General features: G+C 47.2%; 1 protein-coding gene across 1 annotated transcript; it reads left to right on the forward strand.

Moving 5' to 3' along the window:
* Positions 1 to 8,536: 8,536 nt before the first annotated feature.
* Positions 8,537 to 9,472, forward strand: LOC149871135 (olfactory receptor 9I1-like). Its single transcript, XM_090034570.1, has one exon. The coding sequence runs from the start codon at positions 8,537 to 8,539 to the stop codon at positions 9,470 to 9,472; it is 936 nt and encodes a 311-aa protein (XP_089890696.1).
* The last annotated feature ends 5,349 nt before the right edge of the window (positions 9,473 to 14,821 follow it).

Raw genomic sequence — 14,821 nt, forward strand, 5'->3', positions numbered from 1 at the left:
TTTGAGAAGAAAAGCTGACAGAAAAGAACATGAACAGTATAATGACCACAGGCAAACCAATCAACAGTCCCAGGAAATGAAGAGCCATCAGGAGGGAAAGAATACAAAAGGAGGAATTTTCAGAGCAGCAGGGTGATCTGGAGGCCACTGTGGGCAGAGGGGACACCACTGGCCCATCCCACTCACCCTACAGACAGGGTTTGGCATTGGCCCTCAACCTTGAAGACAGCTGATGTCTGACATTCAAACAAAGAAGCACAAGGTGGCACCCATGTATCAGCCAGACACACTGTTCTCCTTGTGACCCCCCTGGGGCTGAAACTGGTATTGAATTCTGTAATCATCACGCTTGCTTTGCTGCAACCTGCTGTTTGGAAGAGACACCCTGTGGTGCAGCACAGCTGAGAGTCACAGCACCAAGAAAAGGCATCAATGCATACAGTCCTGGATTGATGGCTGTAGCCCCACAGATACATAAATACACACATAAACATCTTGAATATCACATGCATAATTAATATGGAATTTGGTCAGGCAGTGGGGTTGGCAAACTGTCGGCAGGGGTCATGCTGGCACAGGTGGCCAGCAGTGGTGGGGAAAGGTGGGTTTTGTGAGGCCTATCTTTGCTCATGAGCCCCTGTGGCTCCATCTCAGGTTGGGGCCTTCAGGGTGACCCTTGCTTTCCCCCTGGCTCAGGCAGATGCAGGTGTGGGGCAGAACAGCTGTGCTCAGGTCCCAGGTGCTCCCTGGGGGTGGTGGGCACAGGAGAGGGAATGGCTGGGAGAGGAGACCTGATGTGCTCAGGCAAACAGAGGCAGTGGCGGTGGGGGAGCTGTTAGGGGGTCTCTGGCTCTCATCATGTTTAGTTGATGTAAGTGATGTTCAACAGCTGACAAGAAAGGAGAAGGGGTTCATACCATAGGGTACAAGTTGTGAGAAGTATTGACATATCTGGGATAACACCAGCCTATTGCTACTTTGAATTCTGTCTCTCAAAAGTGCATTAAAGTTTTTTTTTAAAATCGCAGTGACCTACATTGAGGACTGTTGATTCTGTGGAAACATAAAAGGGTAATCAATATGGAAAAGGACCATGTTTGAGTCATGACTCTTAAACACACAGAGATCAGAATTATGAAGTGTGTTCCTTCCTTACAGGTTCTTACTGAACAAAAATTAATGGGTTTAGAAACACGAGTGTTTATGTAGCATGGAAAAGGACACATCATCCCTCATCCATGGATATATGTCTTCATACATTTTAATGATCTCCTTTGAGCTTGATTTAAAACACAGGAATCTTGAGACATTTCAAAGATTCTGTACCTAGGGTCATGTTTCCTAATACAAAGCTTGTCTGTGCAAGCATAATGCTTTTGAATTGAGGATGGAAAGATGTTTCCAACCCACACATAAGTTATATAATTGCTTTCAGAAGCCATGAGATGCAAATCTTTCTTCGCCTCCACATTTGAATATAGCACCATCTGCATCTTCCCAAGGTTTTCTTTTGCCTGTTTTCAGTGCCTTGGTTTCCTCCACTCTAGATCACTGTTATGCTGAGAAAAACCCAGAAGCTGTAGTTAGTAAGGAATCCAGTTGTCTTTTTAGAGTAGAGCAAAGCATGGGGAGCACATTATGCCCATTCTTCTAAGACAGCATTCTTTTCCAATTTGCCTCCTGATGCAATTCGAAGTGTTGATTTTTTTTATCTAGAAACGTCCATATTATTGGGGCCCTTGGATAGCAAGAAAACAGCCTTTGTCTATATGCACCAGCACAAGAGCAAAGGCCTTCTTGCTGTTAATCTGTCTTTTGCACAACCCAAAGAAGGCTCTCAGGGAGCATCTACCCTTCTGTCATTCCCATGCCTGAATGGTCCAGTGAAGCCTATATCCATCTCTCAGCTATATTGTTCCAATTAACATAGACTTATAGTATCTTAAATATTGGGACTCCCATATCATGGGCTATGGCCCCAGGGCAGCCTTCCTCTCCACATTAGCATGAATGTCCTGGACCACTTTACAATTTGCATCTTGACTTTATATTTTTGCCTGGAAAGGAAGAAAATATCTCTTTCCATTTGAGTGGGGTGAGTTTGTTTATGGTCTTTTTTATTCAGATCAGCATGGGTGTTACTGAAAAAATGAGAGAAAAAAAGGCAAAATGTGCCACAAGTGGTATGTAAATGTAGTGGCTTGAAAAAAGGAGAAAAATAATTTAGAAACCAGGTATTTAATTAGAATTTCAGCGTGTTTGATGGGGGAGCATGAATTTGCTTATTTCTACTTGTTCTGAAATAAATGAAAAACTTTCACTTGAAAGTGGTCAATGACAATACTTGTTTGGGTTTGTTTGTTTTTCAGTTTTGAGGATAAGCTAAACCAAATAAAAGCACTGATGTTTGAAATAAAAATATCCACATTGAGAAACAAACCAATACAATGATGACTCTATAATTTCCTGATCTTGGGTCTCCCTCCAAACAGTGCCTTAGCTAATAGATCAGAATTCCTTTATATAGCTGTCATTCACCCAGAATGTGTCCGAAAGACCGATGCAAAGTATTCATTGAATAGGTTGGCTTTTTCTTGGGCATCAGTTGTCAGTTGCCCCATCTGGTTTAGCAGGGGTTCAGTGTTGCCCTTGCTTTTCCTCTGGCTCCCCACATATCTGAAAAAGGACTTTTTATTGTCCTTGATGCTCAAAGCTAGTTGGAGTTCAGTTGCAGCCTTGGCTTTCCTGGTTTGCTCCCTTCAGGACTGGACCAGTGCAGAATTTTCAGTCTGAATAAAGGAGTCTGAAAATAGGTGTTTTCAAGTACCGTCACAATATGTAGCAGGGGTATCAAATTCATGCAGCTTCATGGGCCAGATGAGGGTCACTGGGCTGATATGTGGGCCAGATCAGGACTGACCTCCTGTGCAGTACCCATAGTGCCTTTTCCAACCTGCATACTACATACAGGAAGAGCTGACCCGGGGGCATACTGCACATATGACACACATGGGATGTGTGCTGCTTTCATAGCAGTCTATGGTTATCAGGTTGGAGTCTACTGTATGTACTATAGCACTACTGAGCAGCAGAACTTCATACTTGTGGATATTGGCATAGCAATGTGTGAGAAGTGAAGGTATCTCACAGAAGAAGTGATCAATAACACCAGAGTGACAAAAAACCTTTGTCCAGGTAGTGTGTAACATTGAATGAAGGAAGTGTACGGCATGTATTACAGTGGCCAGTTTGAGACATCGCCTGGGGGACATGACAACTTTGTATAGCAAGAAGATACAGATGGCCACGTAATCGTCACAAGCCATCCATGACAAGAAGAAGAGGAACAAGTGATAAAGGCATACATCTGTACAAAGCATTCAGTAAAGGAAATGACCTTCCTGTCGTACAGGAAACTGTCTAACACTTTGGGGATGATATTAGAGGAATGGCAGAAATCTCTGCAAGACAGCTGGCTGAAGAAGTACTTGGTGGTGTGAAGTTGGGAGTCAATACTGATGCCAGGACTGCTGTGGGCCTAGTGAATTAGCTCTTGACCTCTATTTTCAGTCAATTGGGTGTTCCTCTGGGAGATGGTCTCATAAGTCAGAGCAACAACTGTGGACTGGTGATCATAACTTCTTCCCATGGACTTCTTCCCATCTTCAAAAAAGGGAGGAAGGAGGACCCAGGAAACTATAGGCCAGTTAGCCTTAGCTCGATCCTGGGTAAGCTTTTTGAGATAAATATTCTGGCACATGTCCATGAGGGGCCAGCAGGGGAGATTATGCTTAGGGGCAACCAACACGGGTTCATTAGAGGCAGGTCCTGTCAGACCAACCTGGTGGCCTTCTATGACCAGGTCACCAAATCCTTAGGCACAGGGGTAGCAGTGGACATAGTCTTTCTGGACTTTTGGAAGACCTTCAAAACTGTCTCTCACCCCGTTCTCATTAAAAACTAGGGGACTGTGGCATTGATACCTACACAGTCAGATGGGTCGCCAACTCGCTGGAGGGCCGCACCCAGACAGTGGCGGTGGATGGGTCATTTTCGATCTGGAGGGATGTGGGCAGTGGGGTCCCCCAGGACTCAGTCCTCAGGCCCGCACTGTTCAACATCTTCACCAGTGACTTGGACGAGGGGGTAAATAGCATCCTGTTCAAATTTGCTGATGACACTAAGATGTTGGGGGATGTGGGCATGCTAGAAGGGAGGAATAGGCTGCAATCAGTCAGGTTACAGGGGTGAGCGGATGAGAATAGGATGGGATTCAACACTGACAAGTGCAAGGTGCTGCACCTGGGGAGGAAGAACCAGCAGCATACCTGCAGTTCTGGTCCAAAGACATGTTACCTGTTCTTGGGTGATTTCACCAGGTGGCCACTGTTTATTACTTGTTACCTGGATCCTAAATGTATATGCCTTAAAGTTAATATTTATTCTCTTGTGCCTATTCCTTTTTCCCTAGGATGTTGGCTTGAGACCCTAATTCCCAGCATCCCTGATATAAAAGTGAGAACTTCTCTTGACAGCTCCCTGTGCCTGGTTCTGGGGTTGTGGGTTTGGTATATTAGCTGCACCCTGAGTTCCCATTCCAAACTCCCAAGTACCACAGTCTCCTGTTAGGGAACATCTCTAAATTATAACTTCTTTCACTACATGGACTCAGCCTCCTAAGCAGAACAAGGCCATGTGCATTTCCTTTCCCTTCCTCCCCCCTCCATAGTTCAATGGCTAGTGCAGTCACGTGGAATGCTGGAGCTCATGGGTTTTGGCCCCCTCATGCAAGTATGGCTTGAACCAGGGTCTCTCTCACTTCCCATTGCAGCACTTTACACCAACAACAGGCCAGAGGTTACTCATTATGGATGTGCAAAGTTTTGGTCCGTGATTCAATTTGGCAGAGATCTGGCCTGATTCAGTGGCCGAATCTCTGAATCCGAATCGAATCAGGAGACCCTTTAATTTCTCTGAATTGAATCGGAGCCATCTGAATTGATCTGGAGAGATTCAGAGAGATTCAGTGATTCAGACATAGACACAACTTTAAACGTTTTTTCTACATATCTCAAGATACCAGGCAGCTCATGAATGCCGTGATGCTGGGGTAGATGGAACATCTTACAAGAGTGCGGGGGGCTCTCCAGTGCTCTCAGCAGCAGACCTGGAAGTGGATCAGGCACTTCCAGGTCCCCAGGGAGTGTGCTGGGCCCTCCCCCCCATGCCCTCCTGGATTGGTGACTAGTGCCTCCTGGGTCTGATCACTGAGCTGGGGGGACGCGGGCCCTCCCTCTGCACGCTCCCTGGTGGACACAGAAGTGGACCAGAACTGCTTCAGATCCACTTCTGGGTTCGCCACCGAGTATGCGGTGGGGGGGAGAAGGGGGCTGCGCTCCTGTGGGACACTCCATCTGTCCCAGCATCACAGCATTCACAAACCATGCCTGATACCTCAAGGTATGTAGAAAAAACATTTAAAGCTGTGTCTATGTCCGAATCACTGATTCTCCAAATGAGCATTGAATCTTCAGATTCAGCTGAATCGAATTGGGGACAGTGATCCAAATCAACAAATCGAATCACTGTCCCCAATTCAGGCCGAATCTGAATCCGTATTGAATACGGCCTGCTTTGCACACCCCTATTACTCAAGATGTTCTCCAGCATTTCTTTTGAAGGTGACTTGCTAACATCAGCCTTGGAAAAAAAGAATGGAAAGCAGTCTAATTCAGCGAGGGTGAATGAAGTGGGCGTTGGAAGCTTTTGGCCTACTTAGAGTATGGCCCTTGGTTGAATCCCAGGGCATTACCCATTTCATGCTAAGAAATAACTCACTGAGCCACATGCTGTCTGTCTAGGTTGCTTCCTTTACTTCAGACCTCATTTACCTTCCACAGACCTTCTTCTCATGGTTGCTGGGGGAGCTACCTTCATAAGCATCAATGGAAGGAGTGGATAATGGCTGACCTGTAGTGTGGTCACTAGCATAGTATGTTCGGGAATCAGGGAGACCCAAGTTCAAAATTGCTAGGTGAGGGGACCTAGAACCCAAGTCCTTCAGATTCACAAGTGGGTGTTCTAGCTATGGAATTATTTGGGGGAACAGACAAGAAGTTTCTGTCACATCTTGGTGCTACCAGTTTGTGCACATATGTGGTCATCCAGGCATGCAGGTCTACTTGTTTAGCAATAAAAAGTTACTAGACAGGCAGGTACCAAAATTGCCCTGAAGAGTTTAATAAAAGGGCCACTTGGATGACTAGGGGGAAAAAAAACCAAAAACAGAATGCCACTGTATATGATTTTTGCAGGAATGTCACAGAAGAAAGCTGTGGTAGTATAAAAAAGTAGTAACCAAGGTTTCTGAGGTCAGTGTCTTAACTACAGCCATGCTCCGTTGTTAAAAAAGGGAAAATATGGAGCATATCTATAGTCTTAACTGCATCCATGTACATTCTGATCATTATTACTGGGCGTATTATTACAACAATAAGATGGTGTAAAGGGACCATCTAGACTGTTGTTCCTTTGCGTCTCCCAGGTGGTTTATCTATATCCAAGGAGCAGGGGAGGAACAACAATAAGTCTACAAATTAAAGCCCCCAAACCGTTAGTAAACACTACACAATAGGGCCCTGGGCATCGTCTGTGTGATATTGATGAAGTGAGCTCTTTTCTATGCCAGGTAAGATTTACATTCTGGGTCCAAAAAGAATTTGGGTGAAGTGCTTTAGTGACACTTCCCATCATTTTGCAAGCAAAACAGGGAAACAACAGTGAACAGAAAATGAAACTAGATGTGCAGTGTGTCAGACAATTTAAATTTGATTTACAAACATTAGTTCACTGTCAATAATGTTTACACTATGAATAGCATCTGATGAATGAAGACTTCTACTTACAGAATCCTATGCTATACAGCTCTGATTTAGTCTATAAGGTGAAAATCTACTCTGCCTCCTACAAATACACGAACACTTGCATTTAGAATAACTCTTTGCATTATCACAGCCAATAGCAAAATGACCATGGACTGCTCAGAGACTTCCCAACTATTGGCCAGTAGACATGAAAAAAATCTTTCTACTTCACATTGTAAAGGTCAGACTGAGCTGCTGAACATCTTTAAGAGAACCAAATGAGCAAATGCTAAAGTTCATTAACCTCTGTTTGTCCTACTAAACATTTTAATCATGCCAATGAAAACTTGATTGACTAGAAAGTTACAGTAGCATATGTTGTCCTGGGCCACCAACAATGTATTGTGTGTGGTTAGGCTGAAACCCGACTGTCTTCACCAGGCCAGGTTGTGTTTTATCATACGAGACAAATTAATATTCTAAAAATGCACACAGGGGTGTTCTACAAGGCTCTCGTTAAAGACACCTTTATCTCACATTTTATATGGTAAAAATGTTTTAAGGAAGTACTCCTTTTTCCTTAGATTGTGCAAATGTTCAAGAGTATAAACTTTTTTCATTCATGGAGAAATGGTAACAAAGTTCAAGAATGCATAGGTACCCAACCCACATCAGTGGAAAGAAAGCAACTTTCTTGACTTCTGTTTGCATCACTACAAGCTTAAATATATTTAAAAATTTTTCCCAGATGCTTTGTTACTTTTTAAACCAGTAAATCTTTGATTTAACAAGGCTGTCTGATAACTACATACAGCACTAGTCACAAGCTCCTGAAGGAAATTACTATAGGTACTAAAATGATGTGAATCTACTAGGTAAGCATGGATAAAACACAAAGAATTAGAGCTAAGGTTCCAGCCTGAGCTTGCCTCATCCCTGCCTTGAATCAGCAAAATCAAAGAGCATCTAAGAGGGTACACCTAGAGGAACTGTGAAGGGGGCAGAGGTGCTGTAAGTCCTCTAATTATGACAATAGACAGATGCCCAGAAAAAGGCTGAAGCTCCATGGAAAGTATCATTATAGATATGGTTCCAAGAGTTCAACAGGATTAGAAGAGCAACTCTGCATTGTTTCGGCATCAATTACATTTGATGTAACTTAGAAAGATTTCCTTTACAACCCCAAGGGCTAGAGGATTATTATTTCTCTTAAATGAAAGTTTATACACTGTGGAAATATTGGATTTGACTGGAACAAGTCTCATGGAAGAGGTGTGAGATGCATCTGTCTTAGAGGTAGTCCTTTGGTCAATGGATTGATTTACCAATATATTTTGAAAAATGTCTCACACCTGAAACACGTTCAAATGGTTAAACAACTATGTTTGTGAATGCCATACATATTATGTTCTAGAAATGCGATAAAGCACTTTTCTCTGGGGCAACTCTCTGGATATAAAGTTTCAGGTGGATTGATTCAGTTTTGATGAATATGAGCAAATAATAAAGTGAAAGATTTTTTTTCTTTCCAAAATTATTGTCATATTTTTACTTGAGCTACCTCATTTCCTTGACATTGTCTGGTATTTTCATTGAGGGTGATCATGAAACTTGATGGTTCTTTCTGTATTTTAGAATTCCATCTTCATACTAATAGAAAAAGTGCTAGAAGGATGGGAACAGGAAACAGAACCCAAGTGTCTGAGTTCATTCTATTGGGATTTACCAACTCTCCTGTCCTGGAGATATCCCTCTTCATCCTCTTCCTGCTGATTTATTTTCTTACACTGGTGGGGAACCTTGGCATGATTGTGTTGATCAACACCAATCCTGTTCTGCAGTCCCCCATGTACTTCTTCCTCAGCAACCTTTCTTTCATCGATATCTGCTACTCCTCCGTTATCACTCCAAGGCTTCTGTATGATTTCCTAGCAGAAAGCAGAACCATTTCCTATACTGCCTGTGCTGTACAACTGTGGGCTTTTGCCCTTTTTGTCTCTGTTGAGTGTTATCTTCTGGCTGTGATGGCGTATGATCGCTTTGTGGCCATCTGTAACCCTCTGCTCTACACAGTTGTTATGTCCAAGAGACTCCGCATTCAGCTAGTGGTTCTTTCCTATCTCATGGGCTTGGTGAATGCCCTTATCCAGGCCAGCTCTGCATTTACACTTACATTCTGTGGTCCCAATGAAATTGACTCTTACTTCTGTGATGTTCCACCATTGCTGCATCTCTCTTGTTCAGACACCTACTTCTCCCAAGTGGTGCTTTTTGTCCTCTCTTCCTTTGTTGTGATAGGGAATAGTGCAATTGTTCTTGTTTCCTATATTTACATTGTCACAACCATCCTGAATATGCGATCAGCTGCAGGCAGGTGCAAAACTTTCTCCACCTGTGCCTCCCACCTGACAGCCATTGTGCTGTACTATGGGACATTGACCTTCATGTATGTGCAGCCAGGGGGGATGGATGCAGTGGAACGAGACAAGGTGGTTTCTGTGTTTTATACTATTGTGATCCCCATGCTGAACCCCCTGATCTACAGCCTGAGGAACAAGGAAGTGAAGGATGCCCTGAGAAAGCAGCTAGGAAGGATAATATTTCTCTAGTGACTGAAATTTAATGAATTTTCTTGTTGATGGCTGTATCTTTCTAGTTGTGTCATGATTTTGACAGTTTTTAGTAACCAGAAAGAGCTGGTATGGGTCAGTGTTCAGTGCTGGCATATGTATTTATTCAAGTGACCAGCTAATTCCCCATCAAGAATGTTGGATTTCAGGGACTGTTACATGCTCCCCCTGGCCCCCCACTCACCCTTTGGGGCCAGCCATGTAAAGACTCCCTCTGCTGCTGCTACTACCACCTCCTCTTTCTCCAGTGCGGAGGCTCCCTCCCCTCTCCTGCCTCCACCTTGCAGTGAGACTTCCCTACCTCCCCGCCCTACCACCTCCCCCTCCCTGCCAGCTGTTGTTGGAGCTGGGCAGTGAGGGGGCGCCACCACTGTGAACCCCCCATTCCTCCCCTCTCTGCTCCTCTCCCTTCCTTCCTTCCCTGCAGCTCACCTTTGACAACAGTCACCACCATAACCCACCCTTACCACATGCCCGCCCAGGCCTGTGCAGCCTCCCTCCCTCCCTGCCACTTCCTCCTCCTTGCCAACTGTTGTTGGGGCCCCCTTCTCACTTGCCTGCCTCCCTTCCTCCCTGCCTGCTGCCTGGCCCTGACAACAGTCACCACTGTGACCCCCCGCTTCACCTCCTCTCACCCTGCTCCTCTCCCTTCCTCCCTTCCAGCCACCTCCCCCTCCCTGCTGGCTGTTCTTCAGGATGTCAGGGGACACCACCACCATGGCTCCCCACTTCACACTCAGGCAGGGAGGTGTGGGGAAGCCCTACTGCTCAGGTATTTGGGACATGTTCACTGCCCCCATAAACTTCCCAGCAGTGGCTCAAACTTGAGTCCGCATAGCCCAGGCCCGCACAGCCAACTGCTGCCTGCCCTCTCCGTGGCGCATGCACAGTTGGCCAAAAGCATTATGGACAGACAGACACACAGACAGACAGACAGACAGACAGACAGACAAAGTCCTGTATATGTAGAGAAAAGTCCTGTATATGTACAGGCTGTCTTTAAGAATAGCAAAGTCAGCTGGCTTGTTTAAAGGCCAAACTGGGATTTGGGAGATGTCTCTTCACACTTTGGGTCAGCCTCTGAGTTTCAGTGGGACCATGGGGCGATTAAAGTGAGAAGAGCCAAAAATACCAGAAGGGAGACAGATATAATGGGAGATCTCCCAGCCAATAACTCTCTATCAGGAAGTTCAGTGTATAGCACTCCTTCTGAGGTGGTCTGGATGAATCCTTATACTGGTGTATCTGTTCTGACTCAAAGATAAAAGTTTTTGTGTTCTTTCTTTACCTTGTGTGTAAATCATATACCTGTACTCAGGTGGGACAGGGTCTGCGGACAGTCTTAAGTGCACAGATTTATCATTGTTCTCTTATGCTCCTTCAGGTTTCCATTTTCAGACACTGGGGATCCCTCTATTGTCTTCCAGTTACATTGTATCGGAACATAATTCTTGTATGTTGGAAGGCACAAATGTTTAGAGCTGGTTAGAGAATCATGGAGAGAAGAGTGACAAAGGAACTGATGGTGACTGCAAAAAGCAAACTCACAGTTAGATTTAGAAGGATCATCAATGGAAGGGGAGAGGAATAGCACAATCCTGGGGCCTGTCAGAAGAGTAGGGAAAGAGTTGGTATATTGTGCCTCCCAGATGTCTTAACAAGCCTTCTTGCAATTCTAACAAGCCAGAACAAGTAAAGCAGCCTTGAAATTAATCTGTCTGATGATGGACCCAGCCCCAGCAGTTCTGGAGAATAGGGGACTACACAGGTGGCTTAATGCTGCTATTGCCAAATTCTTTAGTTTGAAATAAAGAGGGAGTCTAAGTTCTGGGCCTTGTAATTGCACAGAGCAGGAATAAAGTGGGAATTTGCTTCAATGTCCTCTTAAGTTCCTCTTAAGATATGACTTATTTGGTTACTAGAGAGAGAGTGTAAAGAGAGTGTACAGAGGCCAGATCCCCAGCTGCTGTAATTGGCATAATTTCATTCTGGAGTGAAGCCCAGATTTTCAGCTGTTTTAAATAAACACAACTCAACTGGAGACAAATGAGCTTTGCAGATTTACACTGGCCATGTTGAAATACAAATTTAAGCAGGCTTAAATTTAATGTGCACTAACCTAATGCCCATTAAGCGGGTTTTGATAGGTGTCTACATGTAGTGGACCTTGGGACTAACTTTAGTCCCAGGTCAGTCAGACCTGCTATGTGCCCCTGTGGCCACCAGGGGTACCTCCAGACTCCACACACACAGCTGCTAGCACTTGGCACCATGCTGAAGCCAGAACCAGCTGCCAGCACTTGGCAGCCATCTTAAAAACCCACTGTCCACACTGTGACCTCTGGGCTGATGCTTCTTGTGTTACAGCAGCAGCATGGCACAGACACAGGCAGTTTGTGCTTGGTTTACCCCTGCCACAGCTTTGCTTCCCAACCCTGGCCACCTCAGCTCCTGGCCCTAGCACCCAGGGACCAGCTCCCCTGCTCCTCAGGGCTGCTGCAACTGTCCTGTTTGCCCACTGCCAGTCCATGCGCCTAGTGCTCACCTACCTTGCAATGCCCCACTCTCCCACCTGCTCCAGATGCCTGCTGGATGACTAGACATTGGCCTTCCACAGCCCCTGCCATCATGCAGCTGCTGCCACCAGCCACAGTGACCACAGGCTCCAGGACACCCCTGCTGGGACTGCTGTCGGCCTTCTGTCCCAGCAGCCTCACTGCCTCTGAGCCCACTGTGCCAGCCAGAACTGGTGGCAGCATTTTGTGTTGCAGTAATAGGATGAGGATCAGTGGTCAACACATTCTGGATGACCTGGGCCACCTTTGAAGACCTCCTGTGCCAGGACATGGAGGTGTGCCAGCCTTTCCCCCTGGCACCCATCTCCCTGCTGCCCACACACCTAGTATTCCCTGCCCACCTCACAGCACCACTCCAGGACACACACATTTGTAATGAAAAACCTTTATTCCCCTCGTAAGCCTCAACCCATCCTCACACCTCCCCCCTCAACCAACAGAGCTCCTTTCCACCTGCCTCCCCAACACAGAGCTCCTCCATTACCCTCCCCATCCACCAACAGTAAAAAATCCTCTTACCAAATAGAAAACTATACACATGTTGGAGTCTCTGTCCAAGTTCCAGAGTGGGAGGCTGTGCAGTGGGGCAGACAAGGCAGAGCTTGGTGCCAGGTATCCAGCACCCTGCCTGCGAATATTTCCCCCCCAGGTCTGGAGGACGAGGTGGATGCCCGGGGCTCCTGTGGGTGGGAGGTGGTGGAGATCCTTCTTTGAGGCCCAGGCAGGTGTCTGCTGTGGGGCAGTAAACAAGACCCAGGGACCCTGTGGGGCTGGGGGCAGGGGGCACACATGAGGGGCCTGGGGCGTGGGTTCCAGTACCTGGCCTGGCTGACCAGTTGCTGTTGGAGCAGCTCCACATGGCACTGCTCCAGGGCCTCCAGCCAGGCCCAGTATGCCTGCTGTGCCCAGTCCTGTGCCTCCTCTGGGGCCAGTCTCACACGTGACATCTTCCTTCCACCAGGCAAGCTTCATGCTTCCCATGCCTACCGGCACACCTCCTCCCATGCTGCCCAGTTCCTCACAACTGCCACCAGTCACTAGCCACTGGAGCAGGAGGGTCCAGTCCCTGGAGCACTGCTGGTGCATCCAGGGTGCCCAGGAGGCTCCAGTGGTTGGTGGAGGCAACCCTGGTGTGGCACTTCTGCAGGGCCCTGTAGCCTCTCCTCCGCATCCAGCTGTTGGCCCTGCAGAGGCAAGAGACATCAGACTTTTGTCGGGGTTTGCAAAATCGCAGAGGTGAGATGCTCTGCACCGCGGTTCCTGTGCCGCCTGGCCTCAGATCAGGGGTTGGCTGTGCTCAGGTGCCCAGGGACTGTGGTAAGTATCAGCCCGGCAGGCCTGGGCCCAGGTGGCTGCTACCCAAGCCCCCCATCCCTGCTTGCTCCCCTGGGGTTGGTGGGCCTTTGGGTGCTGGCTGCAGGCAGCCTGGCTTCCCTGCCCCCTTTCCAGGGTGGGACAGTCTATGCTGTTGACAGCACCTGGTGCTACAGCTCCAAAACCTTTCTCCCTTTTACCCCCCACAGACCAACTGTTCTGCTGCACTGCTGCCCAGCTTATGGCATCTGGGCTCAGGGCATGCAGGGTTCCCAGATAACTGGGGTGAAGGGCTGGCTGTGTCCCCACCCTTGCAGCAAGGGGTCTCTCCAAGGAGGCATCCTGGGCCAGCCCCCTGCTGCACTTTCCCTGTGACCTGAGCAGGCCCCTGCTGTTGCTGTGTGGGCCCCAGGCAGTGCATGATGAGCTGTTTGTAAAGGGAGACGGTTGCTGAAGACATTACGCTGTGCTGCTGATGATCTTGCTGGTGCCCCAGGCACACCTGTGGTCCTGATTCTGGACCCTAAGATACAACAATGCAGGGGCAGGGGCAAGCCCACAATATCCAGTGCCACTTGGAGGGATACCTGTCACAGTGCTACATGTCCCTGCCCCTGCTGCTGAAGATGACATTGCCAAAGGCATCAGTGCCTTCCTAGGTGTGTAAGAGGACTGCCTGCCCCACTGTGGAGACACAGGCTGGTTAATAAAGTTTTGAACTATGTTCTTCCACTCTGTGTGCTGTGGGGTGGGAATCTGGGTCCAGGGGAGTGCAGGTGCCTTCTCTTCTCCAGACTATAGAATCCCAAGTCCTTCAGCCTCTCCTCGTATGGCTTTCCCTCCAGGCCTTGGATCATATGAGTGGCTCTCCTCTGGATTCTCTCAAGCTTCTCCACATCCTTCCTGGAGTGGGGAGGTGGGGGCAGTACTGGACACAGTACTCTAGCTGCAGTCTCACCAGGGCTGAGTAGAGTGGGAGGATGTCTTTCCTGATTTTCCTTGAAATGCATCGGTGGATGCATGCTAGAGTTTGATTAGCTTTGCCAGCCACAGAATCACACTAGTGGCTCATATCCATCTTGTGGTCAATCAAGACCCCCAAGTCCCTCCTTTATTACCCTCACAACACCCATCCCCATCCCTCCTTCCTCCCACCTCAAGCAACAGAGCTCCTCCACCACTGTCCCCACCCACCAACAATAAAAAACCCACTTACAAATGGGAAGCTATGTACAAGGGAAAAACTATATACAAGAGGAAAACTATTAGCAATGTTTTGGGTCTTCAAACCCAGAGTGGGGGGCCATGGTAATGGGGCCTAGGGCTGGGTTCAGGCTGGCCCTCTAGTGGCACTGAAGTTAGACCCGGCAAGGCAGACCCGGCACCAACGCTACATGTGTGTTAATGCGCATTAACTAATCATGCCTAAATTTAATAC

Source organism: Crocodylus siamensis, chromosome 2 (assembly GCF_052110815.1).
Source record: "Crocodylus siamensis isolate JL-2025a chromosome 2, ASM5211081v1, whole genome shotgun sequence".
NCBI lineage: Eukaryota > Metazoa > Chordata > Crocodylia > Crocodylidae > Crocodylus > Crocodylus siamensis.

What these genes read in the sequence shown, in the direction of transcription:
- LOC149871135 (XM_090034570.1), top strand. Translation starts at nt 8,537, where the DNA reads ATGGGAACAGGAAACAGAACCCAAGTGTCTGAGTTCATTCTATTGGGA.